Source organism: Lygodium microphyllum, chromosome 17 (assembly GCF_053477565.2).
Source record: "Lygodium microphyllum isolate KBCC chromosome 17, Lygodium_microphyllum_v1.1.10, whole genome shotgun sequence".
Taxonomy (NCBI): Eukaryota; Viridiplantae; Streptophyta; class Polypodiopsida; order Schizaeales; family Lygodiaceae; genus Lygodium; species Lygodium microphyllum.
Window position 1 is genome coordinate 111,837,533 of NC_141151.1, and position 24,765 is coordinate 111,862,297.

Below are 24,765 nucleotides of genomic sequence, written 5' to 3' on the forward strand. Positions count from 1 at the left end.
GTAGAGCTTGAAAGAATGGGAGTGTTAGCAGAGTGCGCATTTGTCAACCCAAACTTCTTAACAATATCATTAATAAACTTTGTCTGGTAAAGAAGAAGAATGCCTTGTTGTCGGTGTCATTGAACTTGAATACCCAAACAAGAATGTATGTCACCAAGATCCACCATTTCAAATGGAGTCGATAAAAGCTTCTTCATAGCATCCAAGAAAGCAATATTATTTGACACAAGAATAGTATCATCAACATATAGAGCAAGAATAATAAAATATTTGTCCTCCCTTTTGATGTAAAGATTTAGGTCAGCAAAACATGCAACAAAACCTTTAGATGTGAGGAACTAATCAATCTTAATATACCAAGCACGAGAGGCTTGCTTCAATCCATATAATGCATGATGAAGCTGACATACAAGATGCTCCTTTCCTGCAATCATAAAACCTTCAGGTTGCTCCATATAGATTTCCTCTTCAAGATCTCCATTGAGAAAAGCCGTTTTAACATCCATTTGGTGAATTTCTAGATCAAATAGTATTGTAAAAGCCAAAATCATACGAATAGTTGTGGAGCGCACAACGGGAGAAAATGTTTCTTGATAATCTACTCCTGCAATCTGTGAGTAACCTTTTGCAACAAGTCGTGCTTTGAACTTATCAAACGAGCCATCAGCTTTGGTCTTGGTTTTATAAACCCATTTACATTTGATAGGAACATGATTTGGGGGGAGTTCAGTAAGAATCCATGTATCTTTGGAGATTAAAGAATCGTACTCAGCTTGCATAGCTTCTTGCCATTGATCCCTTTGAGATGAATTGATAGCTTCCATATACGATATTGGATTCTCTTGGACAGACATAGCATCATCAAAGACATCATATTTAATAGAATAGAATCCATGCTCTATCTCAATAGGAAGATCAACATAGATCTCCAAATTTTCATCAATCTTCTTTGGAGGTGAAGGAGGTTTATGATCATCAAAATTAGTAGAATCACAAAGCAAGTAAGGAAATGCACTAAGCAAAGATTGTGTATCATCTCAAACATCTGACAACCATGTGCCACCCATAGTCTTCTCATCAAATATAGCATCACGACTAATGATAACCTTTTGAGAAGAAGGATCATAAAATTTGTAACCTTTGGAATGATCTGAATAACCAAGAAAAATAACCTTCAAACCTGGAGGATCCAACTTATGTCGAGTGTCCTTGGGCACATGAATATAAGCAATGCAGCCAAATGTGCGAAAGTGAGAGACTGAAGGTGTCTTCCCTGTCCAAATTGTTATAGGAATTTTACCAGCAGGTGCAGTAGTTCGAAGATGATTTTGAATAAAAACAGCTGTTAGAAGTGCTTCAGTCCAAAACTTTCGAGACAAACCAGAGTGTATAAGCATGCAACGTATAGTATTAAGAATCGTGCGATTTTTGTGCTCAGCAACACCATTTTGCTGAGGAGAATAATGAACTGTAAACTCATGATGAATACCTTGATCCTTACAGAAGTCATCAAATATATTGGATACATATTCACCGCCATTGTCACTGCGAAGCGTCTTTATAGAGAATCCAGTTTGAAGCTCCACACTTATCTTGTATTGTTTAAATATAGATAAATCCTCAGACTTATGTCGAAGAAGATAGACATGTGTGTACCGTGAGAAATCATCAATGAAAGTTATAAAATATCAATATTGAGACTTTGAGGCAAGAAAAGGACCGCAAATATCGGTATGAACCAAATCCAAGAGAGCACAGGAATGTGATGAAGTAGAAGTGTGGAAAGGCGAACGATGGTGTTTTCCAAGTGCACAGTACTCACATATTCCCATACGTGGATGAGATTTAAGATCCATACCTTGCACAAGACCATGACGATGAAGATCAAGAATTTTGGCAAAATCGGAGTGTGCAAATCGTTGATGCCATAATTTGCAATTTGCATCTCCAGGGGCAATAACAACATTTGCAACTGTATCATTCAATGATAGCTCAAATAGATTACCATGTCAAGGATCCACTGCTATAGTATGCCCGTCTGTCTCTAAACGACATTGATTATGATCAAAGACAACAAACAAACCAAGATCAACTAGATGAGCAACAGAAAGATGATTTCTTTGCAAATCTGGAACATGAAGAGCTCCTCTTAATATTCTAGTGGATGAAACAGTCCCCAGATATAAATCACCCACTCCTTTGACTTGACAAGTCGTATCATCCGCAAGGTAAACAAACTTCTTGATAGGAAGAGAATGATAATTGTGAAGCCACTGCGATTGATATGTCATGTTTCGAGTGGCACTTGAATCAACGATGAATAGAGAACCATCATGAACATGAAGTACATTTTCTGGAGAGATATCATAATGAACGAAATTGAGCTCCTGATGAGTATGATCATCATCAGTTTGTAGTTTGTTGAAAAATATAAGCTCAAGAACGTTCTTCATCATATCTGCGTTTATAACAACGACGAGATGGATGATCTGTATGTGCACAATAATCATAAGGAGGAAAACTTTTGGACGAGCGAGGTTGCTTTGTAGTAACTCCATGCTCCTCATCATATTGACGTGCCCAGCAAAATCAGAAGCCACATGACCTTTCTTATCACAATAAGAACAATGTTTGTTAGGATAAGCACGGCAAGAAGATTTACTACCTGCATTAGGGCATCCACCCTGCTGAAAACGTGAAGCAGGACGCTTGCGAGCAACAAAAGCAGCATCAAAGTCCCTTTGTTTCTAAGTGACCAAAACAGCATCAGATTTTTCCAAATGATGCTCATGACGTTGAGAATATTCAATAAGAGATATACATGCTTTGTCAAAGTGGATATCATCCTTGTTAGACAAAATAGTGATGATATTGTCATATAAGGGATCTTTGATGGTATGAAGAAGTTGAGTAACAATCTGATTTTTAGCAACAAGAGTGTCGGCAGTACCAAGCTGATTGATAATGTCTTTAAAAGCCTCGATATGAGAGTGCATAGAGGTACCAACCTTATATTGAAGATTCTTCAAACAAGTTTGGAGATATAAAATTTTGGTGACCCATTTCTTCTCAAACATTGAGATAAGATACTCCCAAATAGCATGAGAGGTTTCCAGATGAAAGAGATTCAACATAAGTGAGTCAGGAAGTATTGAGTGACTAAAAAGAAATCCTGAAATAGAGAGCTGTTGTAATATTTCCGCGTGATCGTACCGTAAATATTAACCTTGCGCACGTCGTGTAAACCCTGCACAAAGGGTATCTCTTGCATTGAAATTATTGACCGCATAATGTGTGAGCTGCGCGCGTGAAATAGGGTCCTCCGCTTTGGCAAATCAAGACCGGGAGATCAAGAACCGCAAAAACACCCTCTTGGGAGGGGCAATTTAATTAAATTAATGCAAATTTTTTTTATATTTATCCCTTCCCCCAGCCGATGCATGGCTGGAGGAAAGGGAGTGAGGGGGGGAGGATGGCAAAGAGAGTGTTGCATGGGGAAGATCTCCACGTGGGTGGAGACCCCCTTCCCCACCCCCAAAAGCCTATAAAAACACCCCCCATCAAGGGGGTGTGCTTAGGAAGAGGAGGAGAGGAGACTCTGTGAGGAGGAGAGGCCGTGTGAAGGGAAGGCTGAGAGAGAGAGGGAAGGAAGAGGTTGGGGAGGAGGAACGTGGAGTCGCCTTGCTGCCGTCGTGAAGGGAGGAAGCGCCGCCATCGTCAGGAGCTGCCGTGCAAGAGCCGCCAGCACCTTCCCCAGTCCGCCGCTGCTGTCGCCCAGGCCGCCAGGCCGCTGACGCTGCCACCATTCTGTCCGCCACGTCGTCCACGACCCCCCTTTTGCCCACGTGGAGCTGAGAAGCTCAGAAGCTTCTTTGGAAGCTTCTTTAGAAGCTTCCAAAGGGGGCCTCCATAACCCCCTTTCCCCCCACTTGCCCCAAGAGGCCCCTTTTCCCCCATTTCCAAGAAAAGCCTTCATATCCCTCCCCGGGACTTCTAAGAGGAGACGGTGGAGCCTTAAAGACCACCGCAAGATCCATCGAGTGATTCCCGCAAGAAGATTTAAGCCGCAAGCCGTCCGAATTCCGTGACCGATTCGAGTTCTTGAGGACTCCTAAGCTTTCGTCGCAAGCACCATCCCGAAGAGGAACCCAACCACATACAAGCACAAAGGCAGATCGGAAGTCGAATTTACGACTACGATGGCCCCGAAAAGATCCCAAGAGGCGACCGCGGGAGGCTCATCTCCGAATGTACAAGTGGACATCTCTCCGACTCCACAAGTCCAGGTTCTTCCGTGTTAATTCCGCATAAGGAAATGATTAGGCGCGCTTAGAAAGGAAATTTCATGTTTACGTTTAAATTAAAAGCATATGGAAATTGGAAAGGAATACATGTGATAGGACATCTCTCGAGCGTTATGTAAGATTGAAATATGTCGTGAATGTGAACGAATAGAAGGCTAGTTGCATGTATTTTTGGTACATCATCAAAGTAATGGGTCTAAACTTAGGCAATGAAATGGAATTTATAAGTGCATTATCTTCGTCCTAGACATGGTAGAAACAAGCGTATACTGCACTTTAGGTAACATGCTTCTCGTAATGATTTCATAGGAAAAGGTTAGCACCATAAGGTATCATTCATTCGGAGAGAATTTAATAGGGTACTAAAGTGTACGTATGGACTTGAAAAATAGCTTGTAAGATGGAATAAATTAACACTAGTTTTGCATGAGTTTCATCAACTACTTCGTAGCTAGGAGAATGTTATAAATTGCGTAGTCGTCATAAGAAAAATGTCATTCATTAAGAGCCGCAATTAGGAGTAAAAGCATAAGATGCCAAAGGGTAAACAACAAGGTTGTAGGTACGACTATTGATGAAAGACTTAGTAGGTCTTAGGAAAAGTTAATAGCCAGATTATCGTGCACCAAGGAAAGATAGGTTATTATGAACCATGTGACACGTAGAGGAAATTAATCGCATGCTTACGCGTAGTGGTGGAATTGTATCTATTGCTCTCCGTTAGATTTAGATTATTACCCTTGAGAAGGATCATCCTTGTCGCGGGACAAGCATAATTGAATTGACTAAGTAATCTAAACCACAAGGATTCGTATAGTCATGACTGAGTCGATATGATAGGAATCCTAAGTGTTGACTAGGGTTTAGTGCAATAATAATTCGACCTAGTTTTAGACAAAAACCGTGAACCTAAAGACCCTACACATCTTCACAAAAATGTCGAAGCAATTGGATGTTCATCCTAAGGATCATTCGTCTTAATGATGGAACTCCGACAGAGTTGCATATTCTAGAACCAGGGTCAACCTAATTAGGGATGGGTGAAGGATACCCTAAAACCCTGTTACTCGATGGAGGTAAACTCCGTGATCGAGAAACGCTAAGTAAGGGATAGAAGGATTCCGTGGAATAGATACAATACTTGCGCACAAAGCCACAACATTGTATAGTCTTGGAATTTGTCCGCAAAGAGTTTTGTCATCTCTCAGAAATGAGGCTGGCAAGTTATTGAAGGAAGTTAAATTACAAGAGGATGAGTAATCATCCTGTAACTCACTTTTCTTGGGAAGTAAATTGCCAAGGGAAAGGAAGATTAGGCGTTGCCTTGAAGCAAATGACCGACAATAAAAGAAAGCGACATGGTCGCTGGATCCTGCCACAATAAACCCTAATGTATTGGAAGGGTATGACCCTAACCCAAGAATGATAGGAATCTTGCCAAGTTGCAATTGATTCCGGATCGAATGCGGGTTGCATTCGGAGGAAAAGGAGTTACTCTTTGACAGTTTGCCAGCCAAAACGACCATTGGAATTTGTTTGTGCTTGTAACCGTTAGAAAAGCACTGTTTGCATTGTTTGCTCAATGAACTAAAGGAGGAAAATGTCTAAAATTGAAGCCTGAAGGTAGAGGCAGCTTCAGTTACCCCCGACTGCCTGCCTAACCCTAGCCAAGGGGGTTGTGAACCGCGTCGGGAACGTGGACCGAACCCGCCGTGAGAGGTCTCTCCGTTGAGTTCTGCTTGGAGCAGGAGGACGCTTGGGTGCCAGGGGGGCTCTGGCTGTAAATCCCTCGCCTTTCCGGTCCTGCACAAGAGACTAACGTGACTCGGGATTGGATCTCGAGGCCCGCATACTAGTCTACGGGCGGAAACTTGGAATAGTAATCACTGAAGGATTACTGGATAGCCTTCGGGCGGATTATGAATACGCCTACGGGCGCGAACTCCTTGTATTGCAAAGATAAAAGGATATACTGATAATAAAGAAGTTGTTTGGCACTGTTTTCTTTATGTCCTGTGATAAGATTACGTGAAGGAACCAGTGCATAACAGGGTTAATCAAAGAAGCTGTTTGTATATGTCAAACTAATGTGGTAGGTAATTACATAACTAAAACAAACGGAGGAAAGTGCGGAGGATGGACCATGGGTCCGTCCTATGGATGGGTGGTCCCGGTTAGCCGGGAACTTTTCTCAAGGTCTTCAACGGACAGAGGATGATCGTCATCACCGAAACAAGAAAGGAGAACGATGACTTGGAAATACCAATTACCCGATTCAAGCTGTTTTAGGGGAACGGAATGGGACTATGCCTTTTGGCAGAGAGGTCGAGCCTTGCATCCCTCTCGTTTCTCATTCTCCTTGAACCAAGTGCAGTATGAATTCGCTTCAGACCGGGCATTCTGCATAAAGTAGTTCGATCAGGTCTGACGCTAGTTGTTGATAGCTAATGACCAAACAGGGAAACCCAAATTCAGGTCGATCCTAAGTGGGAACGGCCAGGATACTTCCGCTACGTGGCAGACTCGGAAAGACCTAGATTGCAAAACCCGTAACATTCCATGGGAGTGTCGGGTGGAGTTTTCTAGACAACCTTTCCGATGGACTGCTAAGACGTGTCCTAGAGGGTTCCAGTGGACACGTTACAGTTGGTATCAGAGCAAACCAACAAAGGACTTGTTTTTAGGAAATTTTAATAAGAAGAAGTAAAGCGAATGTTGTATCCCAAACATTTCCTTACTTTGATTGCTGTCTTCCAGAATTACGAAGCATGGAACAAATTCTTAGTGTTCCAAGTCATGTTTATGACCGCGATGCATTCCACGGATTATCGACAGAGGGTTGAGATGATGAACATCCTAGACCGCATTTACAATCCATCACCTGTGTACGTGGAATGGAGATGGATGGGTGTTACAGGGATCTATTACATAACTGCCTATCAACCTGCGTACCTTCAAATTAACTTGAAGAGAATCAAGTGGATGGAGGATTTGAAGATCGTAAAGCTGTTCGTCTTTATTGAGGCTCATGCAAACGCGACCCTACAGGTCGGAGGTCGAAGGGTTAACCAGAATAAGTATGTGTACGGGGAAGTGATTCAAAGAATCCCTGCCGACCGAATCAAGGTTTTGGGGCGTCGTGAGAAGAATGGATATCGAAGGAAGAGATACCCTAATCTTCCAATGAACTATCGATTCCTAAAAATCGATGACCCTAATTCGTACTACTACTCAGTTCCTGTAGCTGAATGCAATAATATCTTATTCTCCTCGAATTAATGTATTAACTTGTTCCATCGCTCCAAGGAATAATTGTACCACGAAAGGGCTATGCTGATATGAATGGAATAAAACTTTTTAATCAACGATTGTCTTGACATGAATATTGATAAAAGTAATTTGGTCTTGGCTAAAAGAATACGAGGACGTAGTTCTGAAGAGTTAAGAAAACGCCCACTTCAAAGAGAAGTAGATCATGAGATCAAGCCAGTAATAGGAGCTGTCTCAATTGCGAAGAGAACCTATAGAATGTCTATATTGGAAGCAATTGAGTTGAAGGAACAACTCAAGCAACTACTGGATTAGGGCTACATCCGTCCTAACAGTTCACCTTGGGAAGCACCAGTATTGTTCCAGAAAAGAAAGATGGGACACTTCGACTATGTATTGATTACCGTAGGTTGAATTAATCAACAGACAAGAACAAGTACCCTATTCCTAGAATAGATGAGATTCTTGATCGCCTTCAAGGTGCAAAGATCTTCTCCAAAATTGATCTCAGGTCAGGATATTATCAAATCAGGATCAAGGATGAGGATATTCCAAAAACGGCCTTCAATACAAGATATGGGCACTTTGAATTCTTGGTTATGTCATTCGGACTTACAAATGCACCTGCCACTTTCAATAGGTTAATGCAGGATATTTTTAGGCCATATCTTGATGATTTCGTGCTTGTCTTCTTCGACGACATTTTAGTCTATTCTAAACAGGAAGAAGATCATGAACCCCAATTATGGATTGTGTTGGAGACAATGAGGTCTCATAAGCTGTATGCAAAAATGAAGAAGTGTGCATTCTTCAAACGTCAGATTGAATATCTAGGATTCATAGTATCGTCAGAAGGAATACCAGTGGATCCGGCCAAAGTCAAAGATGTACTTGAATGGCCAATACCGGTATCTGTCAAAGAGATACGTAGTTTTCTTGGCTTGACAGGATGGTATAGGATCTTTATCAAAAACTATGCTTTGATTGCAGCACCTCTTACCGACTTACTAAAGAAGCAGACTTCTATTACATGGTCAACTCCCGAGCAAAATAGCTTCGACCAATTGAAGCAATGTTTGGTATCAGCACCTATTCTGAAACTTCCTGATCTCAGTAAGGAGTTCGAGGTAGTAACTGATGCTAGCATTCTTGCATTGGGGTGTGTTCTTATGCAGGAAGGTCATCCAGTAGCGTATTCTTCAAGGAAATTGAAGAGTCACGAAAAGAATTATGCTACTCATGATCTGGAGTTATTAGCTGTCATCCATGCTCTAAAGCTTTGGAGACACTACCTGTTGGGAAACAAGTTTACTCTAGTAACCGATCATAAGAGTCTCAAATGGATTTTACCAGAACGAGCTCAACATGAGGCAATGTCGATAGATCGAAGTATTTGGGAAATATGATTTTTAAGATCAAAGTACCGACCTGGAAAGGAGAATGTAGTTGTTGATGCACTCAGTCGCAAGGCATTCCTTAATTCACTAATCTTGAAAAATCTATCAATAGCTAGATCTCTAGCTACAGAGATGTTCATGCCAAGCAACCCTATACTCGAATTAGCAAGAGAGGGAACATGCCATGACTTAGCCTACCAAGCGATGATAAAAGAAATATCTACCAAGGATCAGAATCCGAAGTTACAGGCCAAGTATCATGAATTTTCTATTGACAATGGACTTATTTACTATAGAACAAGGCTATGTATACCAGCAAGCCAGTCACTTAAGCAGAAGATATTGTGGGAAGCTCATGATTCCCCTTTTTCAAGACATCTCGGCTATGCAAAAAAAACTCTTAATGCAGTTAGGAAGAGCTATTATTGGGAGAGGCTCAAAGGTGACGTCCTCAAATATGTCACCGAATGTTGTCTTGCCAACGTATCAAGGCTGAACATGTCATGATGCCAGGAAAATTACAACCACTTGACATTCCCCAAATGAAATGGGAATTCATCAGTATGGATTTTGTGGTAGGCTTACCCCAAGTCCAAGGGGGATACAACTCCATTATGGTTGTAGTTGACATGCTTACTAAGGTTGCACACCTGATTCCAGTAAAGACAAACTATAAAGCTTCCGATATTGCAAGAGTGTTTATTAAGGAAATATTCAAGCTACATGGGTTACCTAGAAGGATCATTAGCGATCGAGATTCTCTTTTCACTTCTCACTTCTGGAGAGCTATTTTTGAAGCTATTGGGACCCAACTCTGTTTTAGCACTGCCTACCATCCCCAAACAGATGGACAAACAGAGCGAGTAAATCAAATCATTGAGGATATTCTTAGGGCTTACTACTGTCGAGAGCCAAAGAGATGGATTCAATACTTACCATTAGTAGAATTTGCCTACAATGCTTCTTATCAGCAGAGCATTCAAATGACTCCTTTTCAGGCATTGTATGGTCATGATTGTCGAAGTCCTCTAAATTTTTCTGATCCTACCTTGAGAGTGGAAGCTTCAAGACAAATGTTGGAGGACATGGACGACCAAGTAAGGTCAATAAGACAAGACATACAGGCAGCCAAAGATAGACAAAAGGCATATGCGGATTTAAAGCGCCAAGAGAGGATCTTCGAAGAAGGAGACATGGTCTTCATTCGTGTACGCCCCAAGAAGAGTTCTTTATCTCTAGGTAAATGCAAAAAGCTAAGTCCAAGGTATTGTGGTCTATATAAAATCCTCAAATGCCTAGGACCCAATGCTTATAAATTGCAACTTCCTGATAACCTAAAAGTTCACAATATATCCCATATTAGTCTCTTGAAAAAGTATGTACCCAACCCAACTCATGTACTTGATGACCAACAAATTGTAATGCCTAGTCAAGGAATCCTTGAACTAAGGCCGGAAAAGATTTTAGATGTCAGGGAGAGACAGTTGAGATCTAGAACCTTGAGAGAATGCCTCGTCCAGTGGAAAGATTACCACGAAGAGGATGCTACCTGGATGGATGAAAGCTCTCTCAATCTTCAATATCCCCAGTTTATCTCGAGATGAGGACATCTCGATTCTTCTAAGGGGGAGAGAATGTAATATTTCCGCGTGATCGTACCGTAAATATTAACCTTGCGCACGTCGTGTAAACCCTGCACAAAGGGTATCTCTTGCATTGAAATTATTGACCGCATAATGTGTGAGCCGCGCGCGTGAAATAGGGTCCTCCGCTTTGGCAAATCAAGACCGGGAGATCAAGAACCGCAAAAACACCCTCTTGGGAGGGGCAATTTAATTAAATTAATGCAATTTTTTTTTATATTTATCCCTTCCCCCAGCCGATGCATGGCTGGAGGAAAGGGAGTGTGGGGGGGAGGATGGCAAAGAGAGTGTTGCATGGGGAAGATCTCCACGTGGGTGGAGACCCCCTTCCCCACCCCCAAAAGCCTATAAAAACACCCCCCATCAAGGGGGTGTGCTTAGGAAGAGGAGGAGAGGAGACTCTGTGAGGAGGAGAGGCCGTGTGAAGGGAAGGCTGAGAGAGAGAGGGAAGGAAGAGGCTGGGGAGGAGGAACGTGGAGTCGCCTTGCTGCCGTCGTGAAGGGAGGAAGCGCCGCCATCGTCAGGAGCTGCCGTGCAAGAGCCGCCAGCACCTTCCCCAGTCCGCCGCTGCTGTCGCCCAGGCCGCCAGGCCGCTGACGCTGCCACCATTCTGTCTGCCACGTCGTCCACGACCCCCCTTTTGCCCACGTGGAGCTGAGAAGCTCAGAAGCTTCTTTGGAAGCTTCTTTAGAAGCTTCCAAAGGGGGCCTCCATAACCCCCTTTCCCCCCACTTGCCCCAAGAGGCCCCTTTTCCCCCATTTCCAAGAAAAGCCTTCATATCCCTCCCCGGGACTTCTAAGAGGAGACGGTGGAGCCTTAAAGACCACCGCAAGATCCATCGAGTGATTCCCGCAAGAAGATTTAAGCCGCAAGCCGTCCGAATTCCGTGACCGATTCGAGTTCTTGAGGACTCCTAAGCTTTCGTCGCAAGCACCATCCCGAAGAGGAACCCAACCGCATACAAGCACAAAGGCAGATCAGAAGTCGAATTTACGACTACGATGGCCCCGAAAAGAACCCAAGAGGCGATCGCGGGAGGCTCATCTCCGAATGTACAAGTGGACATCTCTCCGACTCCACAAGTCCAGGTTCTTCCGTGTTAATTCCGCATAAGGAAATGATTAGGCGCGCTTAGAAAGGAAATTTCATGTTTACGTTTAAATTAAAAGCATATGGAAATTGGAAAGGAATACATGTGATAGGACATCTCTCGAGCGTTATGTAAGATTGAAATATGTCGTGAATGTGAACGAATAGAAGGCTAGTTGCATGTATTTTTGGTACATCATCAAAGTAATGGGTCTAAACTTAGGCAATGAAATGGAATTTATAAGTGCATTATCTTCGTCCTAGACATGGTAGAAACAAGCGTATACTGCACTTTAGGTAACATGCTTCTCGTAATGATTTCATAGGAAAAGGTTAGCACCATAAGGTATCATTCATTCGGAGAGAATTTAATAGGGTACTAAAGTGTACGTATGGACTTGAAAAATAGCTTGTAAGATGGAATAAATTAACACTAGTTTTGCATGAGTTTCATCAACTACTTCGTAGCTAGGAGAATGTTATAAATTGCATAGTCGTCATAAGAAAAATGTCATTCATTAAGAGCCGCAATTAGGAGTAAAAGCATAAGATGCCAAAGGGTAAACAACAAGGTTGTAGGTACGACTATTGATGAAAGACTTAGTAGGTCTTAGGAAAAGTTAATAGCCAGATTATCGTGCACCAAGGAAAGATAGGTTATCATGAACCGTGTGACACGTAGAGGAAATTAATTGCATGCTTACGCGTAGTGGTGGAATTGTATCTATTGCTCTCCGTTAGATTTAGATTATTACCCTTGAGAAGGATCATCCTTGTCGCGGGACAAGCATAATTGAATTGACTAAGTAATCTAAACCACAAGGATTCGTATAGTCATGACTGAGTCGATATGATAGGAATCCTAAGTGTTGACTAGGGTTTAGTGCAATAATAATTCGACCTAGTTTTAGACAAAAACCGTGAACCTAAAGACCCTACACATCTTCACAAAAATGTCGAAGCAATTGGATGTTCATCCTAAGGATCATTCGTCTTAATGATGGAACTCTGACAGAGTTGCATATTCTAGAACCAGGGTCAACCTAATTAGGGATGGGTGAAGGATACCCTAAAACCCTGTTACTCGATGGAGGTAAACTCCGTGATCGAGAAACGCTAAGTAAGGGATAGAAGGATTCCGTGGAATAGATGCAATACTTGCGCACAAAGCCGCAACATTGTATAGTCTTGGAATTTGTCCACAAAGAGTTTTGTCATCTCTCGGAAATGAGGCTGGCAAGTTATTGAAGGAAGTTAAATTACAAGAGGATGAGTAATCATCCTGTAACTCACTTTTCTTGGGAAGTAAATTGCCAAGGGAAAGGAAGATTAGGCGTTGCCTTGAATCAAATGACCGACAATAAACGAAAGCGACATGGTCGCTGGATCCTGCCACAATAAACCCTAATGTATTGGAAGGGTATGACCCTAACCCAAGAATGATAGGAATCTTGCCAAGTTGCAATTGATTCCGGATCGAATGCGGGTTGCATTCGGAGGAAAAGGAGTTACTCTTTGACAGTTTGCCAGCCAAAACGACCATTGGAATTTGTTTGTGCTTGTAACCGTTAGAAAAGCACTATTTGCATTGTTTGCTCAATGAACTAAAGGAGGAAAACATCTAAAATTGAAGCCTGAAGGTAGAGGCAGCTTCAGTTACCCTCGACTGCCTGCCTAACCCTAGCCAAGGGGGTTGTGAACCGCGCCGGGAACGTGGACCGAACCCGCCGTGAGAGGTCTCTCCGTTGAGTTCTGCTTGGAGCAGGAGGACGCTTGGGTGCCAGTGGGGGCTCTGGCTGTAAATCCCTCACCTTCCGGGTCCTGCACAAGAGACTAACGTGACTCGGGATTGGATCTCGAGGCCCGCATACTAGTCTACGGGCGGAAACTTGGAATAGTAATCACTGAAGGATTACTGGATAGCCTTCGGGCGGATTATGAATACGCCTACGGGCGGGAACTCCTTGTATTGCAAAGATAAAAGGATATAATGATAATAAAGAAGTTGTTTGGCATTGTTTTCTTTATGTCCTGTGATAAGATTACGTGAAGGAACCAGTGCATAACAGGGTTAATCAAAGAAGCTATTTGTATATGTCAAACTAATGTGGTAGGTAATTACATAACTAAAACAAACCGAGGAAAGTGCGGAGGATGGACCATGGGTCCGTCCTATGGATGGGTGGTCCCGGTTAGCCGGGAACTTTTCTCAAGGTCTTCAACGGACAGAGGATGATCGTCATCACCGAAACAAGAAAGGAGAACGATGACTTGGAAATACCAATTACTCGATTCAAGCTGTTTTAGGGGAACGGAATGGGACTATGCCTTTTGGCAGAGAGGTCGAGCCTTGCATCCCTCTCGTTTCCCATTCTCCTTGAACCAAGTGCAGCATGAATTCGCTTCAGACCGGGCGTTCTGCGTAAAGTAGTTCGATCAGGTCTGACGCTAGTTGTTGATAGCTAATGACCAAACAGGAAAACCCAAATTCAGGTCGATCCTAAGTGGGAACGGCCAGGATACTTCCGCTACGTGGCAGACTCGGAAAGACCTAGATTGCAAAACCCGTAACATTCCATGGGAGTGTCGGGTGGAGTTTTCTAGACAACCTTTCCGATGGACTGCTAAGACGTGTCCTAGAGGGTTCCAGTGGACACGTTACAGCTGTAACGTGCAAGACGAGATGACGCATATAAGAAAAGTGCTATTTCGGTCGAGCAAAGAACGTGAACTAACCCTAAATATTGCTAAAAATAGCAAGATGTTTGCTTGTTGTAATCAACATCATTAACGAAGACGAGCGATTAATAAACTGTAATTGGGGATTAACGAACGGTAATTAGAAATAAAGTTTTAAATAAAGAATCGCAAATTCGAGCAGAATTTTTGTCTCACTACAAGGGAATGGGGCAATAGTGACGCCGATTACCGACGGCGGCTATCGGCGTCGCTATAGGTGTCGCTATTGGCGTCGCAATTGGCGTCGCTATTTGCGTCGCAAATAGCGACGCATATAGCGACGCCAATTGCGATTATTTGCGACGCAAATAGCGACGCCAATTGCGATGCCGCAGGGAAAAAAAGCTCGGCCGAAACCAGAGCGCCGTTTTCATTTTGTTTTCTTCGCCTTTTGAGAGCGAGAGCGAGGGAGAGAGCCAAGGCTTTGTGAGAGAAGAGGAGGAAGAGACTTGCTGCCGCCGCCACCGCCACCGTCGTTGTTCGCGAAGGAGAGGAGGAGCCCTCGTTGCAAAGAGAAGCCGCCCACGCTCGCCATATCTCATTGGTGAGTCTCCCTCTCTCTTTCTTTTACTTGTTGAAGGTTTAAATCGTTCTCCTTTTTTTTGTTTAGGAGAGGAAATGAAAGAGAAGGAGAGGGAGAGGGAGAGAGAGGGAGAGAAAGAGAGGGAGAGTGCATTCTCTCTCTCTCTCTCCCTTTTGCTTGTTTAATGTTTAAATTACTTTCTTCTTTGCTTGTTTAGGAGAGGAAATGAGAGAGTAAGAGAGAAAGAGAGGGAGAGGGAGAGGGAGAGGGAAAGAAAGAGAAAGAGAAATAGAGGGAGAGGGAGAGGGAGGGGGAGGAAATAGGAGAGGGAGAGAAAGAGAAAGAGAGGGAGAAGGAGGGAGAGTGCATTCTCTCTCTCCCTCCCTCTTCCTTTTGCTTGTTTAATGTTTGAATCACTTTATTTTTTGCTTGTTTAGGAGAGGAAATGAGAGAGAAAGAGAGTGAGAGGGAAAGGAAGGGGAAGGAAATGAGAGAGGGATAGAAAGAGAAAGAGAGGGAGAGTGCATTGTATCTCTCCCTCTCCCTTTTGCTTGGAGGATGTTTAAATCACTTTATTTTTTGCTTGTTTAGGAAATGAGAGAGAAAGAGAGATAGAGAGGGAGAGGGAGAAAAAGAGAAAGAGAGGGAGAGGGAGAGGGAGAGGGAGGGGGAGGGGAAGGAAATGAGAGAGGGAGAGAAAGAGGGAGGGGGAGGGAGAGGGAGCGAGGGAGAGGGAGAGGGAGAAAGAGGGAGGGAGAGGGAGAGGGAGGGGGAGGGAGGAAATGAGAGAGGGAGAGAAAGAGAACGAGAGGGAGAGGGAGAGGGTGAGAGAAAGAGAGGAAGAGAGGGAGAGGGAGAGAAAGAGAGGGAGAGGGAAGGGAAGGAAATTTAAGATAATATACATATTGATAATGGTATGCAATGTGCTTTGCATACGGCCATGTACTTCATCAAAATGAACCCAAAATTATTGTTATAGAAGAAGAAACCCTTAAATTGAGTATAGGATAATTTCTCTCAGGTCTTATGACTATGAGTAGAATTGATTGAAATAAATTTTATTACTATAGTTATAAAATTTCATAGATGGCGTGCATTAATTTTAAAATGGATTACTTATACTCAAAGTCGAGATATAACAAAAAATTATCTACCGGGACAAACAAATCGTTGAGCATGATACAAGGCCGAGATATAACATCGGAAAATCTCTCGACTACTATATACAATGCAAGGTTTATGGTCAACTTGCAACTTGACATACATCTCCATAAAGCTATCCATTTAAGCCTTGTTTGCTGTAATGTAGATAAGATGGCAAATGAAGAAGGTCCTATTATTCAAGACCGTGAGTCGTATCTTAATCAGCGTGTCCCATGTCCTTGCTCTCAATGCAAGTTGGCAATTAGACGAAAACGCCGATTGTCTATAGAACACGTACGACGATTTGGCGAGTTTCAATCTGAGATCATTGATCAGGCGATTGCAGACTTTCAGCAAACGGTAATTTGAAGTTAGCATTTTTCATGCATTGTACTCTCAAGCTAATTGAATACCATACACAATAAGATTGGGTCTTGGTTGGCAAATTTTGTATCCAGGGGGGTGATGTCTCGACCCAAGGGGGAGTGCACCCTTTGCGGCCAATTAGAAGAGTTCGTGGACATGCGATGGATGGATTGCAGGAGCCAATCGACCACTCGCAAGGCCCATCTATACCGTCAATGCCAGAGGAGACAGACAACCTTCCCGACTTGCCTACAATCTTGGAGCCTGAGATGGAGGCAATGATTGATGCATTGATTCCCATGGATGTTGAGACATCTGACCCGCTTAGAGAGGAAGCATCCATACCATTATATGATGGGTGCCGAGTATCTCGGTTGAAGACATTGCTTGCACTCTTAAGTGTGCAAGCAAAATACGGTTGGAGCGATACGAGTGTGACTCAGTTATTCAGGTACCTTGCACACAGACTTCATTGGTTTTTTTTTTAACAGTATTATTGCAAACATGGATGGATTTTTCAAGGTGTTTTATGATTTTTTCAGGTTATTGAAATATCATATATTGCCACCTGCAAACACCATGCCTGAGTCTCGTGATGATGCGTGACATGTTTTACAGAAGCTTGGCATGGACTACAATAACATCCATGCATGTATCAACGACCGCATATTGTTTCGAGATGAATACGAGACTATGGAGACATGCCCAAAGTGTGGTGCTCACAGGTATCGACAGGACTTGCAAGGGCAGACCATCCCTTAAAAAGTCCTCAGACACTTTTCGCTCATCCCCCGCATAAACCACATGTTTTGCACATCTGCCATGGAAAGCTTGACAACGTGGCATGTGCAGAATAGGTCCACGGATGGAGTGCAACAAATATCAGCAGATTCGAGTGCATGGAGCCACATTGACTCTACCTTCCCAGGCTTTGCGCGAGAGCCAAGGAATCTTCGGCTCGGTCTCGCCATGGATGGTGTGAACCCATTCGGTCTGCGCTCCACTTCTTACAGTGTGTGGCCTATAGTGCTTGTCAACTACAACATTCTTCCATGGCTTTCTACGAAGAAAGGACATCTCATCCTTAGCTTCCTCGTCCTGGGCCGCTACAAAGTAAAAAATATGGACGTGTATCTTCGTCCATTAGTCGATGAGCTTAAGATTTTGTGGGAGGAGGGGGTCACGGTGCAAGATATGAGCAGGCGCGATGGTCGGCGGTCAGCCAACATTCGAGCCATTCTCATGTGGACGATGCATGACTTTCCGAGATTGGGAGAGTGCTCAGGTGAGCAGACCTTTGTTCTCGCCGGTAATATCTATATTTTATTTCATTCAATCAAGTATTCACTAGGTCGTGGATCGCCTTGCAGGTCTCGTTACCTCAGGTTATCATGCATGTCCATTGTGTGGGCCACAGTTAGACTCCCGAAGGTCACGAACCATGAAGAAGATGGTATATCAAGGACACGTCGCTTTCTTGCCGGAGGATCATGAACTCAGGGAAGGTTTTCTTGGACGACCTCAAGCACGTATGATCACTGCAAGCTGGTACGAGCTGAAAATGGTAAACCCGGATTCACATCCAAATGAAATGCGACGGTTCTCAGTTTTCTACGAGTTGCCATATTGGACCCACTTACAGGTCAACCACTTGTTGGATCCCATGCATATTTTCAAAAATGTGGGCAGCTTGCTATGGGACCACATCACAGGAAAGAGAGACACTGTAGGGTCACGAATGGATTTAAAGGAGGTAGGTAAGATGGAGACGCTTTGGTCGCAGTTGAGTGCTGAAGGGGGAGTGCAGCTTCCTCACGCTCCCTCGGTTTTGTCTACCAAAGAAGAGCGCATTGTGAAGCAAGTAATCAAGTCTATCCGCACTCCGACGGGTATGATGCGTTCTCTCAGGTCCGCATTTTCTAAAGATGACCTGATTTCTGGGCTAAAATCCCATGATTGGCATAAGATATGTCAGGTTTGTGAACAGAATGGATTTTAATTAGCGTGGACATTTTGAAATTTGAAAAGTGACCATTATTCTTAATGCTTTCTCATTTGTGGCAATTTGTCATACCGATCGCGATCACGAGATGCCTAACTCCAGAAATTCGCGGGGCCATTTACAAGCTGTCGACTTTGGTGCAATGGATCTCACAGAAAGAGATTAAGACGTCCTCTATTGAATCCGCAAGGCGGGGAGCAGTTGAGACGGTCTGTCTCTTTGAGAAATACGTGCCCACTAGCATGCTCACGATACAAGTTTACCTTCTTGTGCATCTTGTGGATGAAGTGGAGATTGCTGGACCTGTCCATACGCGATGGATGTTCTTCCTGGAGCGCTTCATGAAAACCCTGAAAGGCTTTGTGCGACAACGAGCTTGTCCGGAAGGTAGCATGGCAGAAGGTTGGTTGGTGTCAGAGGCGTTAGTGCATATCTCACAATGGCTACCAACGGTGGAACCAGACAATGAAATGCTATGGACGCTGAAGGACGATGACAGGCTGACTGGAGATGTGGTGGTTGAAAATGGGGTAGAAAAAAGAATGGATGCCTCAATGGAAGAGAAGGTGAATCGCTTTTGTGTGTTGCACCATGCCTCCATGGAGACGTGGCTCGCCAAGTACCAGATTGCAAGGCAAGATCGAGAGGAAGTGCGAGCTAAATTCCGACGCAGTACGTGTCACCGACCGATTCGATATCCTGAAGGCATGGAGGAGATGCCGCGGTTTATGTCAACACGATGGTTGCATGGAGCCTTGACCGCAGCATCCAGCGAAGGGACAGAGGTCTCAATGGAGGAGTGGGAGTTCTCGAGGGGATGTAGTCCAAAGGTAATGAGGGGTTTAGAATGTATCATATCTAAATTTGCTTGCTACATCTAATTTGAGTGTTTCAATGTGCAGTACAAAATATATAGTGCAGCGTGGTCGCGCGGATGGCATTTTCGGGTGGAGCGTATTGACAAAATGCGCTCCACAATGGACTGTGGTGTCATGGCAAGGTTTGAGCAAGAGAGCTGGCGACGAGCAACGGATCCGAACACGATTGTGGATGAGATGGAGTATTTTGGGAATTTGCAAAGTATTATTACGGTGGATTATCGTAGCTTCTCCATGATAATATTCGACGTGCAGTGGTACTTGGAGGAGCTGGCGCAACAGTTCGATGAGGTCCATCTGGATTTCTCGAAATAGATTCCGAAAAAAAATGGATGGATTTGCGCAACACCTTTGTGTTGCCGGCCCATTGTGGACAGGTGCAACTAGGCATTTTCTTGCTAATTGTAATAGGACATGGTTTATGTCACAATGGTTTGAAGACGATTTGTAAGTGTTTGTGAATAGGTAATCTTCTATCCAAATCCCCGACAACCTCGATGGTGGTATGTTATACCTTCAACTCCTCGAGGTGCGAGAGTATACGATCAAAGCGATGTTCCAGGCATAGATGAAGAAAATATGCAAATAGAGGGATCGAAATTACAAGGGGTGGAGGCCACCGCAAGCTTGGAGCCTGCATCGGCTAACAATGATGGAAATACAGAAGTCGTAGAATTTTTTGAGAACGAGACAGACTCGTTATTTTGTGGTGACATGTCTATCGACCTTCCAGTGTATGCAGAGTTGTGTCAGGAGATTAACATGGGACCATAGAATACTTCATTCTTGGAGAATTGTATTACTCAATTCGTTGTTTAGATCTTCCATAAAGGTAGATAAGATATGCATTTTAAGAGGGATTTTTCAAAAATTATTTTATTAATGTGCTTTGTATAGTTTAAATTGATTATTCTAACATTATTTTTTATCTCTGCAGGTATCGACATTTTCAGGATGAGTCGAGGGATGAGCGATGAGGAGTTTCAGGAGATGATGGCACGTATGTCTCCAAATCAGCTCGCGAGATTCAGAGAGATAGCAGATCAGGAGCTGTCTCGTTCTTCGTCACGGCGCTCTGCTAGATCAGTTTCAGCGCGATCAGATGCTTCAGCTTCGAGCAGACGATCTCGACGCTCGCGACTTGGGCCAGAGGGATGGACTGCGACTGCAGGAGGATCAGGGGGGTGCTGCTGTGGAGACACGGACACGGTGTCTCCGTCTCGTCGTTCAGCTGGAGCTCGGTCACCTCCAGGATTTGTCACACCTGTGGGGACGTCCACTCCAGTTACTACGGCTTTTGCGCAGCCGTCGGCAGATGTCACGCCTTTTGGTGGCACTCCTTTTGGTGGCACCCCCTCTGGTGGCACACCTTTTGGTGGCACACCCTCTGGTGGCACCCCTTTGAGTGGCACTCCGGGAAAGGGTACCCCCGTCGGTACACCGGATGTTCAGGCGTCTCCTGGATATGCCCAAGAGCATGGACGGAGATGGGAGAGAGCCCATACAAGGCACACTCCTAGGGATTATGGATACCTAGTGGATGGCAGGTCAGGAGCCATCATCATGAATGATGAGGGGAGGAGGGTGATGGCTCGCATGAGGGAGTTGTGCCAACAAGTTTTTCGGCACAACGTCCTGGATCATTGGAGGAAAATACCGGAGGGGAGCAAGGAGTACATAGTAGCATCCTTGCACGAGGAGTTCCTGGTGCCAACCGTAGTGGATAGATTCTCTACGGGCTGAATGATGGATTGCCTGCGTGCATACATGTCACATAGACGATCCGACGCACGCAAGGCAATCAAGAGTGGGGCTCCAAAGCCCGAGTGGTTAGATGCAGACGACTGGCACCGACTGAGGGAGGAGGCTACAAATTCGCCAGGACGTTGGAGTCAGCAGCGGGAGGCGGCGAGGGCACGAATCGAGGCCGGATCGGTACATCATCTTGGGAGTGGCGGCCACAGGACATATTTGGAGGACTTTGTAAGATTCTCTTTTGTTTTGCTTATTTGTTTTTTTGAGATATTCTTTGTACTGACAATCATGTTTCTAACAGTTAGCATTTTGTTTTCTTTGCAGCACTCCATTACAAATCGCGATCCGCAAGGCCTTGAGACTCGATATGCGGAGAGGCACGGTCTCAAATCATTGATCGACCGATTGTATAGATGCGGCGGCCCAGTAAGTCACTCATCTTTCTTGTCCGTAGTAACCATGAGATATTTGAATGCATTATTGTATGGTGGATTGATATGTTGTTTCTTTTTCTGCAGAATCCGTTTGATGCTCCTTTACAGCGGGAAGAGCTTTCGGGGGACGACGATTTGTAGCTCGCCCTTGGATCCTTAGAGCTCACATACCTTTAGTTTTTAGTCGCCCGATCTATATAGACATTTTCTATGTATTAGTGATATTGTTTTATGATTGTACCAATCGCATTTTATGCGATATTATGTATTTATTTCATCCATCAGTTTTATGATTTCAGTATACATTCTTTTTGTTTGCAAACGCTTTGTATGCAGCAGTGCAGAAACTATTTTGTATGGCTCTCATACAGCACACAGTGCTATATGTGGCAGGGCAGCTTGCTGCCCTGCCACAAATTTTTTTTTTCTCTGTTACCATCGCTATTTGCGGCGCAAATTTACTGCACGCATCGCTATTGTGGTCGCTATCAGCATCGCAAATTCTCCGTAACCGTCGCTATTTACGTCGCAAATGCGACGCATATAGCGACGGTTATAGCGACGATTCTATGGCGTCGTCAATAACGACGCTTTTTGCGACGACGGGGGCAAATTTTGTTCTTTGTATTTTCGTCGCTTTAAACGTCACTATAAGGTCTATATCTTGTAGTGTCTTGAATCCTGAACTGTCATAACTTTTGATCCAGAACTCCGATTGACAAGCGGTTTTGACACGATTCGAGAGCACGACGAGAGCTACGCTTTGATCCATAACTAATACTTAAAATTTGAACAAGTTCATGTATCAAATCATCACTTGTGCAAAGAATTCAATCAAGTATAAACAATGAAACAACTTATCTTCCTTGTTGTTGCTATGCATCCATAGCTCTGATATCATGTTTAGAGAGAGAGAGAGTACGAGAGAGATACACAAGACATGCTCCCAAAGAATGATTCATATTGATGTAGAGTTCGTATATATAGGTGAGACCTAAGTCAAGTGAGAGATGATATATATAGTTGTAACACTTGATATACCATCTTCCTCATGGTTTGTGACCTTTGGGAGTCTAACTGTGGCCCACACAATAGACATGCATGATAACCTGAGGTAACCAGACCTGTTCCAACACCTCTATCCACTAATGAATACAAACTTGAACGAGCTATGATGGATATTACAAACGAGAACGGAAGCCTACTTACCTGAGAACTCTCCAAATCTTGGAAAGTCATGCATCATCCAGATGACAATGGCTCAAATATTGGTGGACCGTCCACCATCACACTTACTCATATCTTGCACGGTGACCCCCTCCTTCCACAAAGTCTTAAGCTCATCAACTAATGGACGAACATGTTCATCCATATTTTTGACTTTGTAGCGGCCAAGAATGAGCAAGCTAAGGATGAGATGTCATTTCTTCGTAGAAAGCCACGGAGGAATATTGTAGTTGACAAGGACTATAGGCCACATACTGTAAGAAATTGAGCACAGATCGAATGGGTTCATGCCATCCATAGCATGATCGAGGCGAAGATTCCTTGGCTCTCAGGCAAAGCCTTGGAAGGTAGAGTCAATGTGGCTCCATGCGAGTAAATCCATTGATCATTGAACTCCATCTATATACCTATTCTACGCATGCCACATTGTCAAGCTCACCATGTTGAATGTATGAAACATGTGGTTTATGCGGGGGATAAGCGAAAAGTGTCTAAGAACTTTTTGAGAGATGGTTTGCCCTTGCAACTCCTATTGATACCTGTGAGCACCATAGTCTCGTATACTCCTCGAAACAGTATGCAATTGTTGATACATGCATGGATGCTATTGTAGTCCATGCCAAGCTTTCGTAAACCATGTAGCACATCATCACAAGACTCAGGTATCGTATTTGCAAGTTGTAATATGTGATACTTCAGTAACCTGAAAAAATATCATAAACCACCTTCAAAAAGCACAAATGTTTTTTATGATAGTGCCAAAAAGTCCCATTGTATAATGGTATGGATGCTTTCTCTCTAAGTCGATTAGATATCTCAACATCCATGGGTATCAATGCATATTCAATTATCTTGTGTATACAATGCATGATTGATATATAATTTTCTTACAATTTTCTCAAAATCTAAGATCACCTAATCAATGATCTCTGATAGAAACATGACAAAGCATCGTACGTGTTCTATAGACAATCGACATTTTCATCTAATTGCTAGCTTACATTGTCGATATGGGACACACTGATTAAGATACACCTCGCGATCTTGAACATTAGGACCTTCATCATTTTCCATTTGGTCTACGTTATGACAAAAAATTTGTTATTGTTATCAATCTTTTTTTCTTTCTGAAATTGTCTAAGAATGGATTTATTCTCTTGTAACTCAACAAAATTAACGTATGTAAAGTCTCCACCCACCCACAAATTAACGTATATCGGAGTGTTTCCTATCTCGTGGTATTGTATTGGACCTCACTGGATCGTGCCACCACCACCACCACCACCACTATTACTACTACTACTACTACAAACAAGAAAAGAAGATGTTAAAGAACAAGATCTTACCCTCTCTTTGTTTTTTACCCATTCATTCCCTTTTCTCTTTCCATCTCTCTCTCTTTTTCTCTTTCTTTATTATGTTGTATGTTTATTCCCTCTCTCTCATTCCTTCTTTCTTTTTCTCTTCCTCTCCCTCTCTCATTTCCTTTAACAAAACATCTCTCTCTCTCTACTACCACTACCACTACCACTACCACTTCAATAAATAAGAAAATAATAAAAAACAACAACAACAAAAACTACTACTACTACTACTACTACTACTACTACTACTACAAACAAGAAAACTAAACAACAATAAACAAGAAAAAAAAATACTACTACTACTACAGTAACAATAACAAACAAGAAAACTAAACAACAATAAACAAGAAAAAAAAATACTACTACTACTACAGTAACAATAACAAACAAGAAAACTACTACTATTACTGCTGCTGCCGCTACTACAATCACGACTACCACTACCACTACCACAACAACAAACCACTACCACTACAATAAACAAGAAAAGAAGAACAAACAACAACAACAACTACTACTACAACAAAAATAACAAATAAGAAAAGAACAAAAAACTACTACTACTACTACTACTACTACAACAACAACAAACAAGAAAACTACTACTACTACCATGACTACGACGATTAG

The 24,765-nt window shown here is 43.2% G+C and overlaps 1 protein-coding gene across 1 annotated transcript; it reads left to right on the plus strand.

Moving 5' to 3' along the window:
* Positions 1 to 16,280: 16,280 nt before the first annotated feature.
* Positions 16,281 to 21,747, plus strand: LOC148022256 (uncharacterized). Its single transcript, XM_087696822.1, has 4 exons — positions 16,281 to 16,314; positions 21,196 to 21,338; positions 21,435 to 21,517; positions 21,629 to 21,747. The coding sequence occupies exons 1-4, from the start codon at positions 16,281 to 16,283 to the stop codon at positions 21,702 to 21,704; spliced, it is 336 nt and encodes a 111-aa protein (XP_087552948.1). The 3' UTR covers positions 21,705 to 21,747.
* Positions 21,748 to 24,765: the final 3,018 nt, after the last annotated feature.

What these genes read in the sequence shown, in the direction of transcription:
- LOC148022256 (XM_087696822.1), top strand. Translation starts at nt 16,281, where the DNA reads ATGGCAAATGAAGAAGGTCCTATTATTCAAGACC. An exon ending in AGGTCCTATTATTCAAGACC is followed by an intron (nt 16,315 to 21,195) that starts GTGAGTCGTATC and finishes GGTTAGATGCAG; the next exon opens with ACGACTGGCACCGACTGAGG. An exon ending in AAATCATTGATCGACCGATT is followed by an intron (nt 21,518 to 21,628) that starts GTATAGATGCGG and finishes CTTTTTCTGCAG; the next exon opens with AATCCGTTTGATGCTCCTTT.